Genomic DNA, 22520 nt, shown 5'->3' on the forward strand with positions numbered 1-22520 from the left:
GGAAATAGTTTTCCTTAGGGTACACTCACTCCCGAAAGTGAGCTGGGCGTCTGCCCAGCCTTGGATAGGATTTACTAAAACCAAACCAAACCAAACCAAAACAAAACAAACAAAAAAGCCCTGTCAGCAGGAATTGGAATTACAAAGGCCCTCGCTGCCTGCCTTTTTTCCCTGGGCCCCTTTTCTCCCCAGGCCTACCAAAACAGCCCAGAAGCAAGAAGAAAGTTTGGTCCCATGTCTTCCCCCTTAAAGCATTTTCAAGCAGGTGCCTCCAGTCACAAAGCCAGCCTGTCCCCAACTTCTTAAGAAGGGACATACTTATTGTGTTTTCATGACACACCACCAGAGCTGTTTTTCTCTCTCTGGAAGCTGGACTGTTCCGAGCACATGGTCCAATGTGTCACTACAGGGTTGTGAGTCAACTGAAGGCTCTCCGAAAGTGGAATCAGCCCTGCGGGGAAGGAGTCCCATGCCAGTGCTGTTCTAGGGCTGGGCTGGGAGAACCCCACCCCCCATCCCTCCCCACAAGGGCTCTGGAGAAGGCTAGCCTGGCGGTGGGGGGGAAGGGCTGAAGCGGTACCTCCCTTCTCCCCCGACCCTGAGCTGCCCCATCTTCCCTTTGGGGTTTTTTCTTCAGTTCTATCTGCCCTATGACCTTCTGCACTCTGTTTAAAGCTCCAACCCAAGTGTACACCCATACCTGGTCTACTCCTGGTTCCCACTGCATCCCTGAAATAGCCCTGCAATGTGAAAAAGAATTCCAAATGCTGAGGGTGAACAAAAGAAGTAACCACAGAAAACACAATGGCACACAGATAGGGCGCCTTCGAAGCCTTTCACCACTGGGCTCCAGGCCCAAAGGGCTGGGACAACTTCACAGGCCCCTCCCCGGAAGCTCTCTGCCCATTTCTGGGGAGTGGCACCCTCTCTTTTCCGGACATTCATCTGTGGTCTCCTAACGGCCTGTATCCTTCCTGGCTGAAACCTCATCCAATCCTACCACCTGGGACCTCCCACTTAGGCCTCATTTTGGTGGGCGGGGCTGTTTCATTCTCAGCCCACTGGCAGAACTGGGAGAGCTGAGATGGAAAGTGGGTCCCCCTTCCTATCTCAGGTAGCAATTTCACCTGTGCCCCTAAAGAGGGGCCTCTCCTGCATATACAGGGATGGCCCTACATGCCCCTTTGCGGGCTCAAGGAATGCCAGTGGCCATAGCAGTTCTTAGGTAAAAAGAGAAAACAAATGCTATTTGAAACCACAATTGCCTTCTATGGAGGGTGGAGCCAGCAAAGGCAATATACGAGTCTCAGGGTTCCACTGCTCCTGGGGAAGAGGGCCCATCATTCAGTTGAATACCTTCTTGGGTTCTGAATGTTTGCAGATGGGGCTGGAACTGAGCCCGGGCTTAAGGGCTGGCAAGAACAAAATTTCCCAGGGCAATTTAAAGAAGGGCATAGTTTGTTTGTGATTGAGGCAGAGAGCCTGGGGAAGGTGGAGAGGAGCCATTAGGCTGAGGGGAGCAGGCAGTCTATGGGAGGCAGGGCAGCAAGAACCTCTGGGAGCAGGTGCCTCCCGCAGCCTCCCCTGCCGCTCGAGGCTGTTCACTGGGCAGAGGGGCATAGATACCCGATTCCCACGAAAACAAACCTCCAATCGAGCTCTGCTACTCACTTTGTGTTGCTTGGGGTGGGGTGGAGCTGGGCTTGCATCCCGTGACTGGGTCAGTGAAAGATAAGGCTGAGAAGGGGACCCTTCGGAAGAGACAGACAATTAGCGCCAGAGAGGGACCCGGAGAACATCTGCTGTCCCCATCCATCCTAGGAAGAGGCGGCTCTCGGGGACAGCCCCCCGAGCCAGCTCCTGAGGCAGCAGAGAGAGTTAGGGGCACATACAGTGGAGCCCACGCACCCGGTGTGACTCTGGGCTCTGCTTCCCACTGGCTTTGTGAGCAGTGGATCACAACAGTACCTGCTCTGCAGGGTGGTAGTGAGGGTTAAAGGTAAGCGCACACAGCCTGGCACGTGGAGGGAGAGAGGCCCCAGCTGATGCCCCGCTCATGCCTGCACAGACGGCGATCTCAATCTTGTTCTCTGATCGGTTCCCATCTCACCTCGACTCCTTCCCACCACGTACGTGCTCAGACACACGATTTCTTATCACGATAGAAAAAAGCTCCTGGAGAAACTGGTCCCATTGTCAAGGATGTTGGCGCCCTCCCTGAACTCCAAGCCGTGCCAAGTCCAGACCATTAGCAGGAAGACAGGCAGTCTTCTGAAGCAATCATTGGCACTTCTCGGGCCATCAAGACCAAAGGCAATGCCAGCCTGCACTGGCCAGAGAGGGGTGAGGGTTTAAACATCTTGCCCCAGCCCCTCCCATCCCAGGGGCTGTCTCCCCCACTCTAATTCCCAAGGCCAAGTGGATTCCATGGAAAACCCTCCGTCCCAAGTTTCGCTGCAGCCCTAGAGAAACCCTCAAGGTCTCAGAGACTTTGTCCAGAGAGGAAGGCATTAAACATTCATGGAGAATGAGTAGGTGTCATTTCAGACCTGCAAAGAAAACGTGGCTACAGGGGACGACTGATGAGGGTGAATGAGGACCAGCTGGGCACGGGGTTGGCAAGGGATTGGGGTGGGGATGGGAGCTGCCTGCTGGAGAGGCCACATCTTTCTTCATCGTTGCTGACATGGAAACATCATAAAAATACGCTAGCACTTGGACAAGGCTGACCCAGACTCTACAGCTAGCTTTGTCTCCCTCCTCCTCCAAGGAATAAATATGTGTGCGCAGTGGGAGGCTTGGAGGTGGGGTTTAGTTGGCTTAGGGTCCAAGGCACTTTGATATGTAGTTTCTCTTCCCTCCTTGGTTTCCTTGCTGGCGTTGCTTGTTGGTTTGCCTATTTCCACTCCCAGTAGAGACTGGACGTCTCTTGCGTGGAAGAGACTAATTGTGACAGAGAGAATGTCGTCTTTGCTCTGTGCCCTCTGACACCTCATGCCTTGGACTCCAAGTCTTGGCCCTCTTCCCTACAGGATAGAGAGGTTCACAGGCACAGAATGAAGACAGGGAATGGGCAGAGGCCTGGGAAGGGAAGGGAGGAAGGAGGGAGTAAAATAACCAGGGCAAGAGAATTCCCTATAAAAGCCTAGAGGCAAGGAAGACAGTCAGAAGAGCACCGGGCTGGGTCTCATGAGACCGGGGTTGGGGTCCAGATTCACACAGACTCACTGAGCCACCCCAGACAAGTTGTGTGATTTCTCTGGTCTTAACTTGCTCATCTGTGGCAGGAGGACATTGGGCCAGATCATCTCCGAGGCCCTTTCCAGCTCTGACCTTCCCTGAGTCCACGAGAAAGCAGAGTCATAACACCGGGATCCGCAGAAATTAGAAACCCCTCAGGGACTGCCCCAATTCTTCCAAGTCAGTTGCCATTCTGGTCGTAGTTATACCCAGTGGCCCCAGTCTCTCTGGATTGCTGCTGATGTAGGGAACCCATTGCAATCCCTTCCTCCCTAATGAATCCTGCAGTTTGAATGTCCTTGATAGTGTCCAGAAGGGATGTCTGGCTGTTGCTTCCCTTGTGACCAAATAATCTCTCTCCAGGAGAAAAATGTCACTGTGAGTTATCAGGTGGTAGAAGCCGTAAGACAAGTGCATGCTCTGCACGGCAAGGCAGGGGAAGCATAAAATGCACCAGTGTTGGAGGAACAGATTTTTGTTGATGCATGAGCTTGTTGCCTACTGATTTCCCGTTCATTCTCTTGTAAGGGAAAGATTGGATATTTATACCATTGAGATGTACAGCATACTAATGAAGGGCACGTGGGGCTGGGGCAGGGCAGTGCTGGCTGGCCCAGCCAGATCGGAGCTATGGCAAGCTGCTGGCAGAGGAGGGAGGCAGACCAGGGCTGCGGTCCGGTTGCCAGTGGGAGCTGGGTTCTGCAGGCAGCTGGCCAGAGTGGGCAGTGGGGCTGTCCGGAAGCTAGGAATTTATCAAGGGTGAGAAGGGAACTGTCTCCACTGTTCTGAGCCTCTGGCAGTCTCTTAAGGCCACTTCTTCCGAAGCTGCAGGGAAGGACCTATTGTGAAAGGCTGATTTTAGAAGCAACTTAAAAGAAGCCAGTGGAGCCATTATTTACAGCCGGGTCAGAGCCCTGCGTGGAACGATTAACTATGTTTTCCAGCCCCACATGGGAAACCTTTAGCCCCATGTACCCAGGAACAGCTACTGGTCCCGCTTGGCCCAAGTGAGAGGGTGTGGAAGGTGCACATCCATCACCTCTGCTGAAGGGACAACCTGCAGGCCTGGAGCTTTCACCTGTGGTGCAGGGACCGTGTTGTCATTCTGGGATTCTATCCCCTGTCTCTCCTGAACAGACACGCTGCCTGTGGAATGGAGCTTGGACCCTACACCCCGCCTCTCCCCCTTTCTAGGTTCTTGATGGATTTTCAGCAACCCTTTGCTAGAGGAGCCTTGGCCCTTTGAGTATTTCCCAGAAAAGTCAAGGTCACATTGGCTGCAGAACCTGGGGCCTAGCGGGTTGAGTCACGTTCTTAATACCTGAGCTTTAAGCATGGAGGGACCCCTGGCGCACCCCCTTCCAACTTCCTCCTGGTCATTATAGGACATGAGCTTGGAGGGCAGCGCTGCAGGTCTTATTCTGGAGCAGGAAAAGCTGCTCCTGGCTTCGACATCCCTAACATCACATGGCATCCTTGCGGGAGGCAACCAACCAGGCCCTTCCCCTCCTCCCCTCTTCAGGGAGGAGAGCAGAGGAAAGAGCCCAGCCAGCTGCCCTCTGCACTGGCAGGGGCTGAAGGAATAAACTGCGTGGGGGCAGGGACTGGACATTGTTGCCCTTCCCCCAGCCTGAGGGTGTGGGTGCAGGAGGAAAGCTCAGCATTCCGGAGAATAATGAGTATAAGGAGGCCAGGCCCCAGGGAGTGTGTGGGTAAATGAACATCAGCAGAGACAAGCAGCTCCAGCTGAGCAGAAAGTAAACAAGAGAGGCCTGCAGCCCTGGAGTGACCCAGGGCTTCTGACTCGGGCAGTGGGGTCAGGCTGCCGGGAGGGCACAGCCAGGGCTCGCGGGGGGCCAGGCCGCTCAAAGAGTGGGCAGGGCTGGCCGGATTCATACATGATTCGGAGCAGCTCTGGCTGGAGGGCTTGGGGAACAGTCTTCATGGGTTTGGCGGGCAGCCCAGGCCCAGCCTTGCTTCTTTCACACCTCCTGGGGCTTCCATGTGACCCTGATCTGATCTCTTTTAGAAGGTTCTCTCTCTCTGCTTCTATCCTGGCTTGGTTCTGCTTGCAAGAGTCCAGACACTCGGGAATTCAAGGCAGAATTCTAGGGATACCTAGACTCGCTGCAAATTCCTGATGCAACGTGCTGTCTTGGCCTGATCTACTCTGCGTGAACTGGGGCTGCTCACCCACTTTCCCCCATCCCCACCCCACCTTTTCCCCAAGTATGGCCCATACATGGAGCTAGCCTGCTGGCACACTGCAAAACCAGCCTTCCTAGGCCTTGAAATCTCGTCTCCCTAAATGATACATAAATGATAAAAAAGAGTTCCCCCAAAATGATACAACCCATGTCCCAATCTTCACAAATGACCTCATCTCCAATGGGGCTCCACCAAACAGCTCTTGGCAAGGCTGATGCTGAACAAAGTGGTCACGTCTCAGTCTGCATCTTACTTGATCCGTTGCAGCGTCTGATACCCTTGATCCTTCCCTCTCTCATCCTGGACACACTGTCCTTGTTTCCTAGGACACTGTACTTTCCTGTTTTTCCTCCTATTTCACTGGCTGGGGGTTATCAGTCTCTTTTACTTCCTCACGGTCCCCCACATCTAAACATTAGAGTGTCCCAAAGTTCAGTCTTAGGTCTTTCCTCTAAATTTGGGATCTCAACTAGTCTCACGGCTTTTAACACCATCAATATCCTGACATCCCCTAAATTCAGTTGGTTGGCCGAGGCTTCTCTTTTGGACTCTACACTCTTTTTCTGGCCACGCAGCATACGGGATCTTAGCTCCCCGACCAGGGATGATCAAACCCATGCCCTCTGCCGTGGAAGTGCAGATTCTCAACCGCTGGACCACCAGGGAAATCCCTGGATTCCACACTCTGTATCCAAGTTTCTATGCAACATCTCCAGTTGGATGTCCCAACGGTATCTCAACTACAACATGTTCAAACCCGAGCTCTTGACTTTCCTCTCCATATGGGTTCTTCCTCCAGCATTCCCCAACTCAGTCAATGGTGACTCCCTCCTGAGTTACTCAGGCTGACAACCCTGATTTTTCTTTCTCTACACCCTAGACCGTGCACCCAATCTGTCAGCAAATACTGCTAGTTCTACTTTCAAAATGCATCCAGAATGAAGCACCTCTTACATTTCTACCCCCCATCCTTGTCCAAGCCACCATTGTCTCTTTTTCATGGCAATAGCCTCCCAACGGATTTCCCTGTCTTTGCCCTTGTGGTAGAGTCTGTTCCCAACCCATCAACTCTAGTGACGCTTTTAACCTTTTGACTGTGGAACTCCATGAACCTTTCCTGCCCCTTTACCTCTCTCACTTCATCTTTTATTCTCTCTCCTCCCCAGTCCCATTTCTGCTTCAGCCACACTGGACCCTTATGGTTCTTTGAAAAAGCCAGGCATCCTCCCACCTCAGTGTCTTTCCATTTACCATTCTCTCACCTGGACCTCTCTTCTTCCAGATATATGCATGGTTCTCTCCCTCTTGTCTTTCAGGCCTACTCAGATGGCCTCCTCTTGGGGATGTCTCCCCGCCTACCCTGTTTTACCCTGCAATCCTCTCCTCCAGCCACCCTCCCAACCCCAATACCGCCCCCCTCCCACCCCGCTGCTTCCTGGCTTTATTTTCTCCGGGCCACTTACCACTCTCAGCCACACTATTTATCTCACATACTCATTGTCTCCCCCACACGAGTGTAAGCTTCATTTACCACTGCATCCCCAGTGTCTAAGACGGTGCTTGGTACCCCACAGATGCTGGAACACATCACTTCTGGTTGCCTAGTTCCTGAACTATCCCTCCTTTGCCTTCCTCAGTTCTCTTCTTTTCTCTCGGATCTCCCCCTGCTTGGTACCCTTTTCTGGTCCCTGTCCTTCTTCTTCTTGACTCTGGGTGTTCCCCAAACTCAGTTCTTGTTCTCAAATTCTCCTTCTGCCATCTGCATCTCCCATTCCACTCCCTTACTCTCCCAGCTTCAGCAATCACCTCTATTTTCCCCTTCTCCCATTTCGTGCAACTTAAATAATTGTGTCCTTTGGATTACATTTTTACTTGCTCCGAAAGCTCCACCCAACTGTAAGCTCCTTAAAAGCAAGGACTATATTTGTCCTTCAATACCCAGTGTTCTTGGACCCGAATAAGTTCTTTAAGAGATCACTGAAGACATGTTGAGTGGATGAAGGTTCATGATGCTTCCCTCCTTCTCCTGCCTGGCTCCTAGCCAGGATAGAACTGGGAGCCTAAGATCCAAGGTGGGTACTTTGAAGGCATTGCATCAAGCTGCTGGTCAATGAGCGTCTGGGAGGCTTCATCCCAGGTGACTGACTGAGTCACAGCGAATCAATGGTGCCGATTCTTTGGCTCTACTTGAAAAGGCCTCTTGTAAGCTACCCTTGGATCACACTGGACTTGAGTATGTGGGTGTGAGAAAAGAATGCAACTAACTCTTTTCTGGCAAGGAAGGCAATTTCATTCCAGGAGGCCAGCCTTCCATCAGCATGCTGGGACCTGTGTGTCCCCTGGGATGGTGGAGGTGCTTTCCTGACTCCCCATAGGACTGTGAGGCTTTGAGGACTGGACTGAGTTGAAGTTATGGTATCCCCTGTGCTGGCCTGGTGCCTGGTACGTGGTAATTACACCACAAGTAGTTACTGCACAAAGAAAAGAAACCCATTGTATTCGAGAGAAGTTCTTTCTAGATCCTTCCCCCAATCCAAAGAAAATAGAGAAACACACTCCCCTCCCTCTGACCCTCCCTCTTTCAACACTCTCTTCCTTCACTGCCATCAAATCCTGGCCTAAAACTTTCCTCTTCTAGAAGCTTTCCCAGACCAGTCTTATCTGACTGATTTCTTTTCTCCATCTCGCCTCAACACTTCTGCACATGGCTTGCAGTGCAGCGGCTTGCATGATTTGGTTGTGAGCTTCCTGAATTGCTCTGTCCCCAAGTGTGTGCCCTGTGTGCAAGGGGGTTGAGGGGTTTGGGGGTCACTGGGCATGCTCCACACTTCCCAGTAGCTTGGTCAGAGGTGGGGCTTTTTCTTTGCCATCCTTTCCACAGCCTAGCCCAGCTTCTGTATCCAACACATGCTCAGTGATCAAACTGACAGCACATAGCTGACACTCAATCCATGTTTGTTGAATGAAAGAGGAATGAATGTCAAACTCAGTGCCGCAGGAAGAACACCGGGGAGATGGTAACGGCATCCAAGTGTCAGCACAAAAGCTGCCCCCTGAAACGAGAGGAATGATCCAGGCCACAAAGAGAAAATCAAACCAGTCACTCGTCTGGATCCCCTGACGAGCTGCACAGTTTCAGGGTCTATCTTCTGTCCAAGGAGCAATGTAATCGCACTCACTCCCCTCTAGCCATGCAAGGATGTGGGCTCTGTTGAAGACCTGGACTTTAGTCTTGGCTCTCTAGCACCTTCTGTCTGGGTGACACTGGATGTCACTGAACCTGGAACCTTCGTTTCTTTACTTACATACAGGGCACAATAATAAGGCTTATGGTGAGGATGAAATGCGATAAAGTTGGTTGTGCTCTTGGCTCCTAGTAGGAGCTCAAATAATAACCTGCATATTAATAACCAGTAAATGGGGGATCTGAAAGGTGGGGAGGGCGCTGAGCCCGTTTGCAGGACTGTGCCTCGTGGGAAAAGGAGGAAGGAAGCTTGCTGGTGGGGACTTGCTTGTGGCAGGAACTCCCCGGAGGACATTTCCAAGGGGCTTAAAGAGAGGACTGATTCTTACTGACACTGAAAGGAGGAGGGTGTGTCCGAAAGTTCTGCCCTGTGGCCTGTCAGCCTGGGGTTTAGGCCTCTACTAGGGAGACCACACTTCCAGGGACTGGGTATCCCTGCTCTGAAAGCAAGAGAGCCAACCACTTCTCTATAGGGGAAGCTGAGAATCTCAGAATCTCACAACTTGGAAACTAGTTTCTGAGGAAACCACAGCTCAGAGAGGGCAAATCACTTTTCCAAGGTCACACAGAGAACACATGATAGGACAAGAAGTAAAAGAGAGAAATAAATAAAACAGGAATAATAACAACCAACAACCTGTTGGAATAGGTGATCTGGAAAAAAGTGGGGGATCAGGCCTGGGAGTGGTACAAATAGTGACCCACAGGCCGAGCTAGAAGGAAAGGCACAGTAAGAATGGGGCTCAGGAGGCTGCTCTGTGACAGTGCTGCCCTAGGCATCCTGTGCATTTTATTTAATTTACTACACAGAATACCGCTATGAGGTATGTACCATCATTATCCCCATTTTACTGATGTAGAAACTGAGGCATGGTTTAGACAATGTCCCCAAGGTCTCAAAGCTAGAAAGTGCAGAAGCTAGAATGCAACACAGGTTTGTCTGGTATCAAAGCCTGAGCTCTTTGTACACAGCTCTGCTCATTCCCAGGCTAGAAAAGAGACTGTTCTACCACATAAGGCCCCCCTCCTCCCTGCAGACTCCGAGTCCAGGCTCCCTGGAATTATACAGAGCACTCCATCACCCCCAAAACACACACATACCTGTACCCACACACACACACAAACACACACACACACACAAACACACACACACTCATTCTGACCTGGCGGGGACCTGGTAAGGCAGGAAGTTGGCCGAGTCCATTAATGCCACCAAGCACAACACATATTTATGGCCCCAGTTACAGCCTCCATGAAGGAGCTGGAATGGCAACAGGAATACTTGTGTGCACTGGGGTCTGAGGCCTCTGTAACAATAACTACAAGAATACAGAGATGTTACCAAACCCTGGTGATGGCGGCTCTATTTTAATGATAAATCTACAGCTTCATATAGAAATAATGAGACTGGGGGCTGGAGAGGGGGGAAGGGAAGAACAGAATGATTTCAGCCAATCGAAGTTCTGTGTGGAGAGAAAATGGCAAACCACGGGGAATGCCCAGGAGACCACTAGAGGACCTTAGTCGAGCCAGGCAAGAGGTGGGAGCCTCAGTGGCAGACCTGCCCGTGCCTGAGCCTCTTGATTCCAGGGAACAGCAGAGACCTCTGACTGTCCGAGCACATCTTGTTTGCCTGTTTCTCACCCTCTGGTGGGGTGTATGTTAGCTCCATTACAGCCTAGGCTTCCATCCAGAACAACCTGGGGATGCTGAGGGGAGTGGCCCTCGGGGCTTAAGGTTTGCAATTAACAAAGGGCTAGCTTCCCCAGATGAACACCTCCCCTTCTCGAGCCTTGAAGCTCCATGTTCAGTTGGTTGTAAGAAAACAGCACAAATGCTCCAGGCTTTGCTACTTCAGACCACCTTGGGCACTGGGGCAGGGGCCAAAACAAGGAACCTGCCTGGTTCCACCTGCCAGGGCTGCACCTGATTCTCCCATACAAGTATGAGGAGTACCAGGGGGACAGCATTCATGGACTCCTGTGACATCAGAGCAGCCTCCCGAGCCCACTTCTCACAGGGCCTCTCCTTCTACCCAGACTATTGGTCACTGACCCTCCACTTCAGTCCAGACTGTGGGTCCCTGACCCTCTACTTCAGTCCAGGCTGGTTAATCTCTTTGCTACTCCAGACATAAACCATCTACCTGAACCATCTCTCTGCAGGAATGCACAGCCCAGGTCTCTCTCCACCATGCCTGGCTCTACTCACTTTCAAAATACTACTTGACTTTCTCCTCCAGGAAGCCTTCCCAGGTTAACTGCACCCAAATTCCATTGCTTCTTTAATAATCCTTTCCTTGTGCACCAATACGTAGTTTTGTTTGAATTAACTAAGCCATCTGTCATTCAACAAGAACATGCTGAGTTCTTACGTTTGCATAAAATGAGACGCTCAGCCTTGAGGGAAAATACAAGAGACCGTCAAATGTGGGACACAAGCCATTCCTGAGCCACTGGGGACTCTGCAAGGCAGAATATGACTCAGTGTATAAATGAGGGACCCAGAAAAAAAATGCAGAGGAGTGATTGCTGTGAGAGCGGAAGGACTTCAGGGAAGCTTTGAAAGGTGGATTGGTTTGGGCCACGCAGAGAGGTGGGGGGAAAGCCTGTCTGCCAGAGGAAACCTTGGGAGCAAAGGCAAGAGGCAGAAATGCTGGACGTGTTCGGCGACCAGCCTGCAGGCCGGAGGAGCTGGGAGCCAAAATGCAGCTCTAGGAATGAAATCTGGCAGGAATCTGGCATGCAGGAAAGATGGGAGCCGGCTGTGCTCATGTGTACCGCGCCCCACAATGCTGGCTGCAGGATTTCATGTACACTGAGTGCTCAATCATTCCCCGTTACTAGGGCTTGGGCCTCTCTGGCCTCAAAATAATTACAATTTTAGAGTAAGCACAGGTAAAAGCACCAGTCTTTTATTTCCGTTTCCTTTCCTTTGTCTGATTCCTCACCCCCAGGATAAAGAGCCCACCCCTGAGAGCTGGCCTGCTGGAGAGGCTGTGGATGGGAGGGCCCCAGGGGCCTCACCAGGCAGAACATTCAGTGCAGACAAACTGCGAGCAAGACAGAGAGTGTGAGCAAATCACCTGATCTTCTGCTTCAGAAACTCCTGGGCCCAGACTCCTCCTGCTTTTGCCTATCAAGTTATATATAACAGTCCCTCCCTACCCACCTGAATTCTCCTTCCCCACCCAGGAAACCTTCCCTGGCTGTCCTAACTCTCAGATCTTACAGCCTCACGGTATTTGCATCACTAGCTACTGCATTAAAGTTCTGTGGGTCAAAGAGGCTGTCTTCTATCCCAGCCCCCCATGCTCCCCAGTTCCTGGCACAGTCCTGCTTAGGAGGAGATGGAGGAGGGCTAGCGTGGTACTGACTGAGGATGATGAGGGTGGCAATGATTTGTCCAGCTCCTTTTGGACGATCTGCCTTTTTCTGAAGCTGGGCTGAGGAAGGGGTGTGGGATGAGTGCAGGGACAGCCACAGAATTCTAGGATGTAGGAAGTTAGCATTCAGGTGAGGGGCATCCTTGGGCACGGACCGCACGCTCCGGGACTAGGGTTTTCATCGTGCCTGGAGCTCAAGTTACAGGAAAGGGAGGCCTCTGGAGAGGAGAAGGGAGGCTCTTCAGAGGGCTGAGTTGAATCCTGCTTCCCACAGCCCCTGGCCCTCACACCTACCTCTCTCTGAGCACTTGGGCCTCAGCCTCAGTATGGGGGGGACTGAGCCGCTTTTCTCTACCTGTATAGTCACGAGAATGAAGCTGCTGCCTTACGAGACCACAAGGGAAGAGCTGCACCAGATGTAAACTTCAGAGTGATTTATAAAGCGTAGCTCTTGGGCTTCAGGCTGGCACACAGCTGCTGTTCCAGCCCGCCCCGTCTGCCCGCCCTGTCTGCCGGCCCCGCTGCTTGTGCTGTTCTTGCGGATGACATTTCGGGAGAGCAAAAGTAGGGGAGGCACTGAGACATCGGACTGGGCTGGTCAAAGTCCGCAGCAGCTAGGGGAATGGGCTGTCCCAGAGACCTTCTCTGGAGCAGAAATGGAGTCCACCAAGGTTTCTCTCTTTGAACAAATCGATTCTTATCCTTTTCCCACCAGAGTGGGGCTGATTCTCCCAGCCTCTCTCCTTACAAGTTCAGCCCATAGATATTGAGAATTGATTGTCCAAAGGGAGGGTCTGCACTCAGGGAAATAGTGCAAGAAATATCCCAGGAAACGATCAGTTAGCGTTCAAGACACCAGACACAAGGCCACTGGTGTTTGGTGGCAACACCCCTGCAGGGCTCTCAGCTCTCTGGCTGGGCTTAGAGAGAGGCATGCTACCTACATTTGTGGGATGCAATTACACAGCTTCCTCAATTGCCACCCAGGGGACTGGAGAACGCTGTCTACACTGGACCAAAGGGCTCTGGAGATGCCCTCTTAACTCTCTGTGCCAAACCTGTCCTCCCTCTTAAAAGTCAACTTGAGCCCCAGCTCCTTGACACCGTCATAGTTAACTCCAGTTGCTCATGAACAGCCAAGCATCCCCTTCCCGCATGTGTGGATTAGCCAGGTCTCCCTTCAAGCCCCCCCGCCCCGCTCCAACTCCCGGACTGGCCCAGGCAGGCAGGGCCTAAGAACAGGGGCTCTGCTGCATGGTAGTTACTAGTGCTGGTCGTTAAGTACTTCCAGTCCCCCTTCTGGACACATGGTAGGATTGCTTTGCCCGGCCCCCTTGATAGTAGGAGTTGCATGTGCCTTGCTTTGGCTAATGAAATATGAGTGACAGTGACATGTGCCACTTCTGCACGGAGGCTTTAAGAACGAGCACATGATCCGCCACATCTTCTTCCTCCTCAGGTGGTAACTAGAGGGGCACAGGTCAAAACGGAGCCCCTGTTGGCTTGGATCCCTAAGTAACAAGGAAGAATGGCCAAGCTGCAAAGCACATGTAACATGAACGAGAACTAGACTTTGGCTACTTTAAGCTACCAAATCCTAGGATCGTTTGTGGCTACGGCATAAGCTGGTTTATCCCAATTAATACAGCCTGTTCTTGATTCCTTGTGCCGGGCTTCCAGTACACACCAATGCCCATGGCTCACGCTGCTGTCTGAGTCAGTCTACGGGCCTGGCCCAATCCTTACCCATGATTAAAGGCATATATTATTTTATAGGTGGCAGACCTGAGGCCTGGCAGGTAGAGAGAACCACTTCAGAACGTGCGATCAGAAGCCATAGATATGTCCCCTTCCCTTCCCACCCACATGGGGGCTCTGCTCCCTGCAACGTGGGCCCCAGGGCAAGGACTTCCCCAGAGTGGGCTGGGCTATTAGTCAGAGTCCCCTTCGTACCCTGAAGGGCAGAGGCCCATTTGTCTCTAGGGGTGAGGAGGATGCGGGACACATCCCAGTCAAATCCAGGACTGCAAATCCTCAAGAGGCCCAGGGAGCAGGGCGGTACTCACACTGGTTGCGTACTGGATGTCCTTCCAGATGGAGGTTTCCTGGGACAGGTCAGAGGCCTCAAAGAGGTTGTCCAGGATGACCTCCCCGATCATGTCATGGCGGGAGAAGCGGTCAAAGTCGAAGACACTGAGATGCAGCTTGCGGTCAGCCAGCTCCTCATAGGGCACGGGGAAGTGAAAGTTCTCATCGAAGGTGGGGTTCAGGGTCTTGCGGTGCACCCGTGTCTGCAGCTTGCATTTGCGATCAGGCAAGAGGTAGATCTTGACGTAAGGGTCAGAGCTGCCACAAAAGTCCTTGGCGGGGAGGTCGAAGGCCTTCAGGATGCGCACGATCAAGGTCTCGTTCTCGTAGTCGTAGCGCAGGCTGAAGTTGATCTTCCCGCAGGTCTTGGCCTCGGTTTTGGCATCGTCCCCCTCCACTGACTTCTGCTTGTAGAGCTCGGGCTTGATGCGGCCAATGCTGGTGGGCTGCTCCGCCGCAGGGGGCAGCTCATTGCCGTAGTCCACGCTGGAGACGTGCATCTGCCGTGGCAGGTGGCGCTTGAAGGACGTGTGCCTGGCGGAGGGCAGGAGGGGGTGAGAGAGTGAGGTGGGGAAAGGAGTGGGGGAATGCCGGCAGGCATGGCTCGGGGCCCTGGCTCATCCTACCCCTTGTGAGGCCCCCTTTTCCTCCTGCCAGTTGACCCCCTTTCCCCCTGCACACACTCCGTGTGCATGACTTAATATATGAAAAGTAGTTGGAATGGAGCCTGGTACATAACGAGCTTCAGTAAGTGTTAGCCATTGTGATCATTATCATTTTTCCTGCTTTCCTGCTACCTGCTTTCTAGGTTTCTTTCCTGGTAGGCATGAGTCTGGTTCCCCCATTAAACCATAAGCTCCCTGACTGAGAAGGACCATCCTTTCCCACCCTCCACGTGGCATTCCTTCATCCCCACCACTACCATCCCCACCACCATAGTTAACATTTATTGTGCTTTGGAGTCAGACTGCATAGGCTAATTTCGGCTCTGCCACGTTCTAGCTGTATGACCTGGGGCAAATTATTTAACCTCTCTGTGTTATAAAATGAGAATAATAAAAGTAGCAATTGCATAGGATTGCTGTGGGGGTGAAATGAATAAATACAATAAAGTGCTTAGAACAGGGCCAGGTATATACTAAGCTCTTTCTCCCCCCACCACCCCGTACACGGGCCTCTCACTGCTGTGGCCTCTGCCGTTGCGGAGCACAGGATCCGGACGCGCAGGCTCAGCGGCCATGGCTCACGGGCCCAGCCGCTCCGCAGCATGTGGGATCTTCCTGGACCGGGGCATGAACCCATGTCCCCTGCATCGGCAGGCGGACTCTCAACCACTGCGCCACCAGGGAAGCCCTGTACTAAGCTCTTATTATCACATGGATTCTTTCACTGGCTCCTCATGGATACCCCTATGAGAGTCATTAGACCTATTTTACAGTTGGGAAAAGTGAGGCTCAGGAAAGGTAAGCAACTTGCCTGAGGTCAAACAACAAACTCTGTAAACGTGACCCAGCACGTTCATCATTTCTGGCTTTCAATCTGAAGACCAGGCCTGCTTCCCTTTGGCTGGTCCCCTGGGGGCCTGGACCCAGGAATCCACAAGAGCCCCAAGATTTTTTTGTTTTTTTTTTTTAACATCTTTATTGGAGTATAATTGCTTTACAACGGTGTGTTAGTTTCTGCTTTATAACAAAGTGAATCAGTTATACATATACATATGTTCCCATATCTCTTCCCTCTTGCGTCGCCCCAAGTTTTTAATAAATACAATGCCTTATACCTGCACGTACCACATCATTTAAAAGTGTTTCTGAATTTGGAGTAGGCTTCTGTCATTATGTGGTGGTTGTTTTTTGTTGTCATTTTGTTTTTTCAGTTAAAGAATGCCATGTATACAATTGCTGTCATACGGGGAATGCTGTCAAAAGCTATCCTCATTCTCAAAGTGTTAGGAATCTCTTGCTTTATCTCCCACGCACTGCAGCCCCCATCTAGGAGGCTGTATTGACATAGACACATCATGAACTTTCATGCCTCTGCGCCTTTGCATGTTCTCTTCCCTCAGCCTGAAGTCTTTCCTTCCCTCCGGATAAGCCAACACCTCGCACCCACACACATCCCAGGGCTTACCACCTGCACAGCACCCCACCTCAAAGGTTCCCCTCTCCTTAAGTCTCTCCTGGCGCCCACCTCCGAGTTGATCACCCACCAAAGAGCACATCATCTGACATATTCTCCAACCAGAATATGCATGTGATTATTTCTGGTCTCTGATCCTCACAGGCCGGAATCTCATTAACGTATTGGATCCAGGAATGTGGAGGTAGGGAAGGGAGGGGTCCAACCCTCACCTGGTGGATGACGCTGGCTCTGTGGTCTGTCGCTGCAGCCGTGTGTGACGCATGATGTGCTCTTTGACCGACCTCTGCACCTCGGCAGGGATATCTGGGGACGTGTGGCTGATCTTCACAGCTGCTTCCAGGAAGCCCAGGGTGTTGGGGTCTTTCAGCTTGTCCGCCATGTTGCCTCTGGAGCTGGGGCTCTGGAGGGCCTCCGGGGAGGGGTTAGCAGAGGAGGGGCTGGAGGCCTCCTTGTTCCTCCAGGGCATCCAGCACAGCTTCCAAAAGAGAAAGAGAAAAACTGCCACCAGGGCCACGCCACACACAATAGCTACCACTGTGAGGAGGCTGACAGAGGTGCCTGCCCTCAGCCAGGCGGGGAGCGACAGCGACAGACACAGGAGGGGAGAAGCAGGGAAGGGTGTTCAAAGAGGGGCCACACAGAAGGGACAGAGACGGAAGAAGAGAAAAGAGTGGTCATGAGAAGGCTGCCCAGGTAGAGGAGGGATGGTTGTAGGGTTGATGCTCCGTATCCACCTTGTAAAATATCTGCAGCCTCGGGTTCACCTCGGTCTGATTTCTCCAGCTTTGCCCCTCCCCCCACCGCCAGCTTGGGGAGCACCTGGGTTGCCTCCCCTCCCCATCGGCACGTGTATGGGGAAGGGAACGTAATTTAAATAGCAGCCTAAGCAAATGTGCAAATTCGTGAAGCATTCACATTTGGATGCTGTTTGAATTTCTATTAGAGCTGTTACTATGGCCAGATTTACAGCAGGGTTGGTTTTGCAGACAGCTCTCTTCCTCCACAGGCTGTGGGGCCTTGGGGACCCTCATTCCCTTCCCTTACCCGGCACCCGCCAAGCCCACAGCAGGAGCTAATGTATAGTTAGTAGGTTGACTTGAAGTGAATGAGATCAGGCATAATCTCCTCAAGGAGGGGGATTAGGTCTAATGCTTCTGCTGTACTCCCGGAACTCTGCACATAGTAGGCTCAATAAATACTTGTATTAAGTCGGAATCTGATCCACACAGTTGACTTCAAAGCTAAATACAGATGATTCCGATAGCTGTCCTTTCCCCCCATTCCTGTGGCTATGTGAGAGCTTTGCTGTAAAACTGAATGTCGTGATTTGTTCAGAGGCAGGCACTCACTGTCCCACACCCAGCCCACCTCTGCCCCCAGTAGGATGTCCAATACCCCAGGAGAGCTGTGAAGGATGCCTCCCTCTGGGAGAAATTATTAAGCAGGCTTCCCACCCCACCTTTAGGAATGAACCTTTGAGCCCAAGGCCTCTTCTTACTCTGAGATGTCAGAGGCCTTGAACCAATGATGGGTTTGCACAAAGGTCACTTGTAGACAAGCCAGCAGTGGAGGCTCGTCTGGCTTACATGATGATTGAAACATTGAGCAATTCCATCATCACTATCATCGTCATCACACCAGATTTCTGGCTTCTCTGGAAAAGGCCTGAGGACTTGCTAACTGGACCTATGCTTCCACATGGTGGGAACTGGCGATGCCCTTCGGAAGGCTGCGTGCTCACCAGCTGCTCTCCCTGTTACCTTCCTGGCCCCTGCAGGCCTGTGAGTTTGTAGTCTCTGGATTATCCTGTCCCCATGCCTTAAGAATCTTGGGATTTAAGGTGAGAAATGACCCTACAAGTGAGGCTGTGCTTTTGCAGATGGGAGAAGTGGTCCAGAGAAAGGACTTGCCTGGGGTCACAGGTCAGACACAAAGTCTGGACCAGGGTACAGATGTCCACTGCCCAGCCTGGGGCTCATCCCACTGTCCCAGACTGTTTGTCCCTGATTAAACTATAGGCTACTATAGCCCTGTGTTTTTTATATTTGTCTGACTCAGGGCTCAGCATAGAAACTGACACATGAGAATGAATGAATGAATGAGTCAATCAATGGCACATAAAACAGCTGTCATTATCTCTCAGCCAACATTTACTGAGCACTTGCCATGTTCTAGGTGCTAAGCTAGACTGGGAGTATAGAGATGCCCAGTCCCTCCTTGGGGGATCAAGAGTACTCTCACGGCACATGGGCCCCCGCGAAAGCTGTCCCCCATCCAAAGGCACCTGAGAAGGAGGCCAGAACATCAGCCACCCTCTCTGGGGAGTTAGCACTGCCTCCCAGCTCCCTGGTTGGAGGGTACTGGCCTTGACCAGCTACCACCTTCAGGAATAAGGGATGAGAGCACAGGATCCTCAAGTCCTTAGCAACCTACTCCAGCCCCCAGGTCCCTGCATGGAGACAGCGGAGTCTTTCCCCAATATAGGAACTGAGGTTAGTCCACCAGAGACTGCCAGGGACCAGAAAAACTGATTCCTATTTAACTTCTAGACTGAAGATCTGCAATTATGGTTCGCACGCACCCTGGGAGCACAAGAGAAAAAATATCAGGTTGCTTAATATTTATTTATTATCTTAAAAATAAGAAAGCAAAATTGTAATATACAGGTTGACAGTAATAGGAATGATACCGTTTTATTGTTGGATTTAGTCAAGTTATTGAACATTACCATGTCCAAGGTACAGAGCGCTTTTTATGTATTCACTCATTTAATACTCTCCAGTGAAATAGGTAAAGATTATTATCCTCACTTTGCAGATGAGGAAACTGAGGCACAGAGGGTTAAATAGATTGCCCAGGGTCACACAGCTGGTAAGTGTTTGGACTGAGATACAACCCAGACAGTTCAGCTCTACAATACCACCCTCTGTATGTGTGTATAGAACGTGGGAACAAAAAACACATATCGGAGGTATTAAATCAAAATAGCTTTTGCTGTTATGAGTTCATGATCTAAATGATTTGAAGACTGCTTTTTAGGCCTGGATCCCCTTGGGGTTCACCAGGAACGCTACCACGGATATGGGTGTCCTTATTCTAAGCATCTGGCCATCTCTGGGCCCTCCACATCTGTTCTCTGTTCCGGGTGTAGTCTCTGCAATATGGGTCACCTTAAGACAAAAGGTATTTCTAGGGTTTTGCTTTCCTTTGCTCATATATCTTGCTTGCTCTGGTAATAATTAGAATTTTAATGAGAAAGGGGGAGAATGGGGGAAATCCAGAGAGCGGAGAGTGCATTTAAATGTTCAGCCTGACAAAAAAACTGAATTCATAAATGAAAAGAGAGGTGGAGGGATAAATTTTTCCTCCGTGTGGTTGCTATTTTGAATGCGTCTCCACGTGACCCCCGCCCTGGCTGTTATTCCCTCAGAGATGTGCTTAGGGAAGGCAGAGGTATGGATTATTGGGAATTGGCACCCAGCGCTCAATACTGGTTATGTAAGACCAGGAGGCCATTCCTCTGGAATGGAGAATCTTCTTCTGGGATATCTCACAGGCAGGCAATGCAAGGAGAATTAGGTCCTGATGCTGAGTGGGTTCACCCACACAGGGGAACAAGGTGGTGAGCAAGGCTGGTAAGACCAGAATTAGGCCAGGATGGGTATGATTGTATAGGATTTAGCCCCTTTAAAATCACTACATGTGGCCTTGAACTCAGGCAGCCCGTGTAGCCTGGCTGAAGGTACATAATGGCCCAAGGGCTGTCCAAAGGCCCAGATGACCTAAGATATGTGCCCTCCTAACCTAGGCCTGCTGGGACCAACCCACCAGGATGTGTTGCCCTCTAGTAAATCAAAGGTGCACAGCAGCCTTCAAAGCCTTCTTCCCACTCATGTCTTGTTTGAACCTCAACCTTATGAGGCAGATAGAATTTTGACGGGCAATTCAGCCACCTTTTGAGTCCTGACCCAGTGCTCTTCATATTTATTTGTATTCTTCCTCTCTGTCGTGTCTTTTTCCTTCTTTACCTTCAGGCTGGAGAGAAAGAAGCACTGCTCTAAAGTCAGACTGGGCTCATTCAATGTCCATCTCTACTGGTTTTAATCTCTCCCAGCCTCGGTTTCCTCATCTGTAAAATGGGTACAGTAATAGTATCTACCTCATAGGGTCATTGTGAGATTTAAACGAGATCAAGTGCATCAAAATTGCTAAGGACAGTGCCTAGAATGTAGGAAGCCATATAATAAATATTTGCTATTTTTATTAGAATTATCTAGCTCTGCCCAATATGATTTTGGACATCTCCTAGTTCTGAAATTTGTTTAGTGGGCAGAACACGTGCAAACCATGAACACTAATAAACAGAGATAGCTTTAACTTTATCATTACAAACTAGGAACCGCCTTACTAGTAGAAATAATATAACGATTTCATATATAGCTAGGTGTCTCTGTATCTCAAGGCATAATACATAATATATCAAAGATCTCACGTCTCCAAGTTTTTCTGTCAACACTCATTTGCTTGCTACTTGTTCAGTTGTTTTGTCATTACTGTCACCAGCCAGCTGGTGAACAGGAGCAAGCTCCAAAGCAATGAGAAGAAATTCATGGAAGAAAAATGTTCAACCGAGAACATGCTATGCTTTTGCAAAGTTTTCTTGGAAACTGGGGGAAAGAAGTCCATTACTCAGTATTAGGTGCAAAACATCTTCATGGAGGTATCAGAGGAGACCAGTATTCCATGGGTCCCTGGTTTGGGAAACCCTATTGGCCAGTCACCCAGCAGCCTCTGGGAGAGCAAATAGCTGTGGAAATCGGCTTCAGAAACACACCCAGTGACCTGGCGCTGTGCAGGGCACGTGGCTTCTAGCCTGGGCTGGGGAAGTGGGCATCACTGGGTGCTCAGACACCAGGCAGACATCTCAGCTGAGCACCAGTGCCAGAAGGACCACAGAGCACACCCGCCCACATTTCTAATTGCGTGACCTTGAGCAAGTTACTTAACTTCTCCAAACATTGGTCTCCTCTTTTATTTAATGGGGATTCTAATTATCCCTACTTCACAGAATCATTGTGAATATTAAATAAACTAAGGCTTTGAGCACAGTGCCCAATGCATGGTGAATGCTCCCAAAAAGTAAGCTGCTATTACTTCTTCCTGTTTTGTTTTGTTTGTGTTTGTCTGTTGTTTGTTTATCTGGTGGAGGATAATAGTTTACTGGGTACAGGAGGGACCCAAAGCTTGGCCATCTGAGGCAGGGAAGGGGACCCAGGACCAGAGGGCAAAGCACCTGAGAGACCTCAGGCTCCTTCTTTCCTGGGAAGTTAAGGTCCCCTGAATGCCATCAAGGCAGGACCTGCTTGTCACCTTAAGTGAGATTGTCTGACAGGGGTGATGGCTCATGGCCTCCCTCTCTTTCTGGAAAATGGTAAGCTATTAATTAGCAACCCAGGGCTTTCTTATCACCCCAGTGACAGTTCTTTCTCCAGAGACAGAGCCCTGGTGCCCCGGTGCCCCCTCCTCTTCTCTCCACCCACAGTGTTAGGATTTATCAGCAGTCCTCATCGCTTGCTATTGTTTCCATTTTTCGAATGGGCCTCCATGTCAGGAAGATCCATTTTGTAATAGTAACAGACTACCTCGCTAACAGATTGTAATTGAAAAGATAAACTGGGGAGAGGAAGTGAAAAGAAAGGACCATTTTCCCTGCTCCCCTCAAAGCTGGAGAAGGCTGGCTTCAGGGTCTGGGGCTGCTGATGGACCCTCAGAAATAGGCAATGCCAGGCTCTGCAGAGCAGAAGCTGCCTTGGCCAAGGAGCTGCCATTCAGACACAGATGGAGAGATAGACCAGCACAACCCAGAGACCAACCAGCAAGAAACTCAGAGGCCCTAAAGCCTGGAAGGAGCAGCGGGTAGTCTGGGAAGGGAAAAGACTCTGGGCAGAAACATTACTACTAATACTAGTAATAGTATTTGTTATTTATTTCTACATGGTAAGCACTGTAGCCCTCAGTGATCTCATTTAACCTTCACATCCTCCCTAAGAAATTCAGTTAAGTTAAATTAAGTTTAGAGATGTTAACAAAATAACTTGTTCAAGTGTACCTCAGTTAAGTGGAAGAGCTGGTATTTGAACCTGGACTTTCTGATGCCAAAGCCCAGGTTCTTGAGCCAGGCCCTTGAGGGGTCTGAAGGCTGAGCTGAAGAAC

At 50.8% G+C, this 22520-nt stretch overlaps 1 protein-coding gene across 3 annotated transcripts in view; it reads right to left on the minus strand.

Moving 5' to 3' along the window:
• Window positions 1–16788, minus strand: part of SYT6 (synaptotagmin 6) — a 45719-nt gene extending 28931 nt beyond the window's left edge. For all 3 annotated transcript variants that reach the window (XM_024764908.1, XM_024764906.1, XM_024764907.1), the window contains exons 1-2: window positions 16517–16788; window positions 14144–14699 (exon numbers count right to left, since the gene is read on the minus strand). In XM_024764908.1, the coding sequence (XP_024620676.1) occupies window positions 14144–14699; window positions 16517–16773 (813 nt within the window). In that variant the 5' untranslated portion in view covers window positions 16774–16788. The remainder of the gene's footprint in view (window positions 1–14143; window positions 14700–16516) is intronic.
• Between the last annotated feature and the right edge of the window lie 5732 nt (window positions 16789–22520).

The sequence above is a fragment of the Neophocaena asiaeorientalis genome, unplaced genomic scaffold (assembly GCF_003031525.2).
Source record: "Neophocaena asiaeorientalis asiaeorientalis breed wild unplaced genomic scaffold, Neophocaena_asiaeorientalis_V1.1 scaffold62, whole genome shotgun sequence".
Taxonomy (NCBI): Eukaryota; Metazoa; Chordata; class Mammalia; order Artiodactyla; family Phocoenidae; genus Neophocaena; species Neophocaena asiaeorientalis.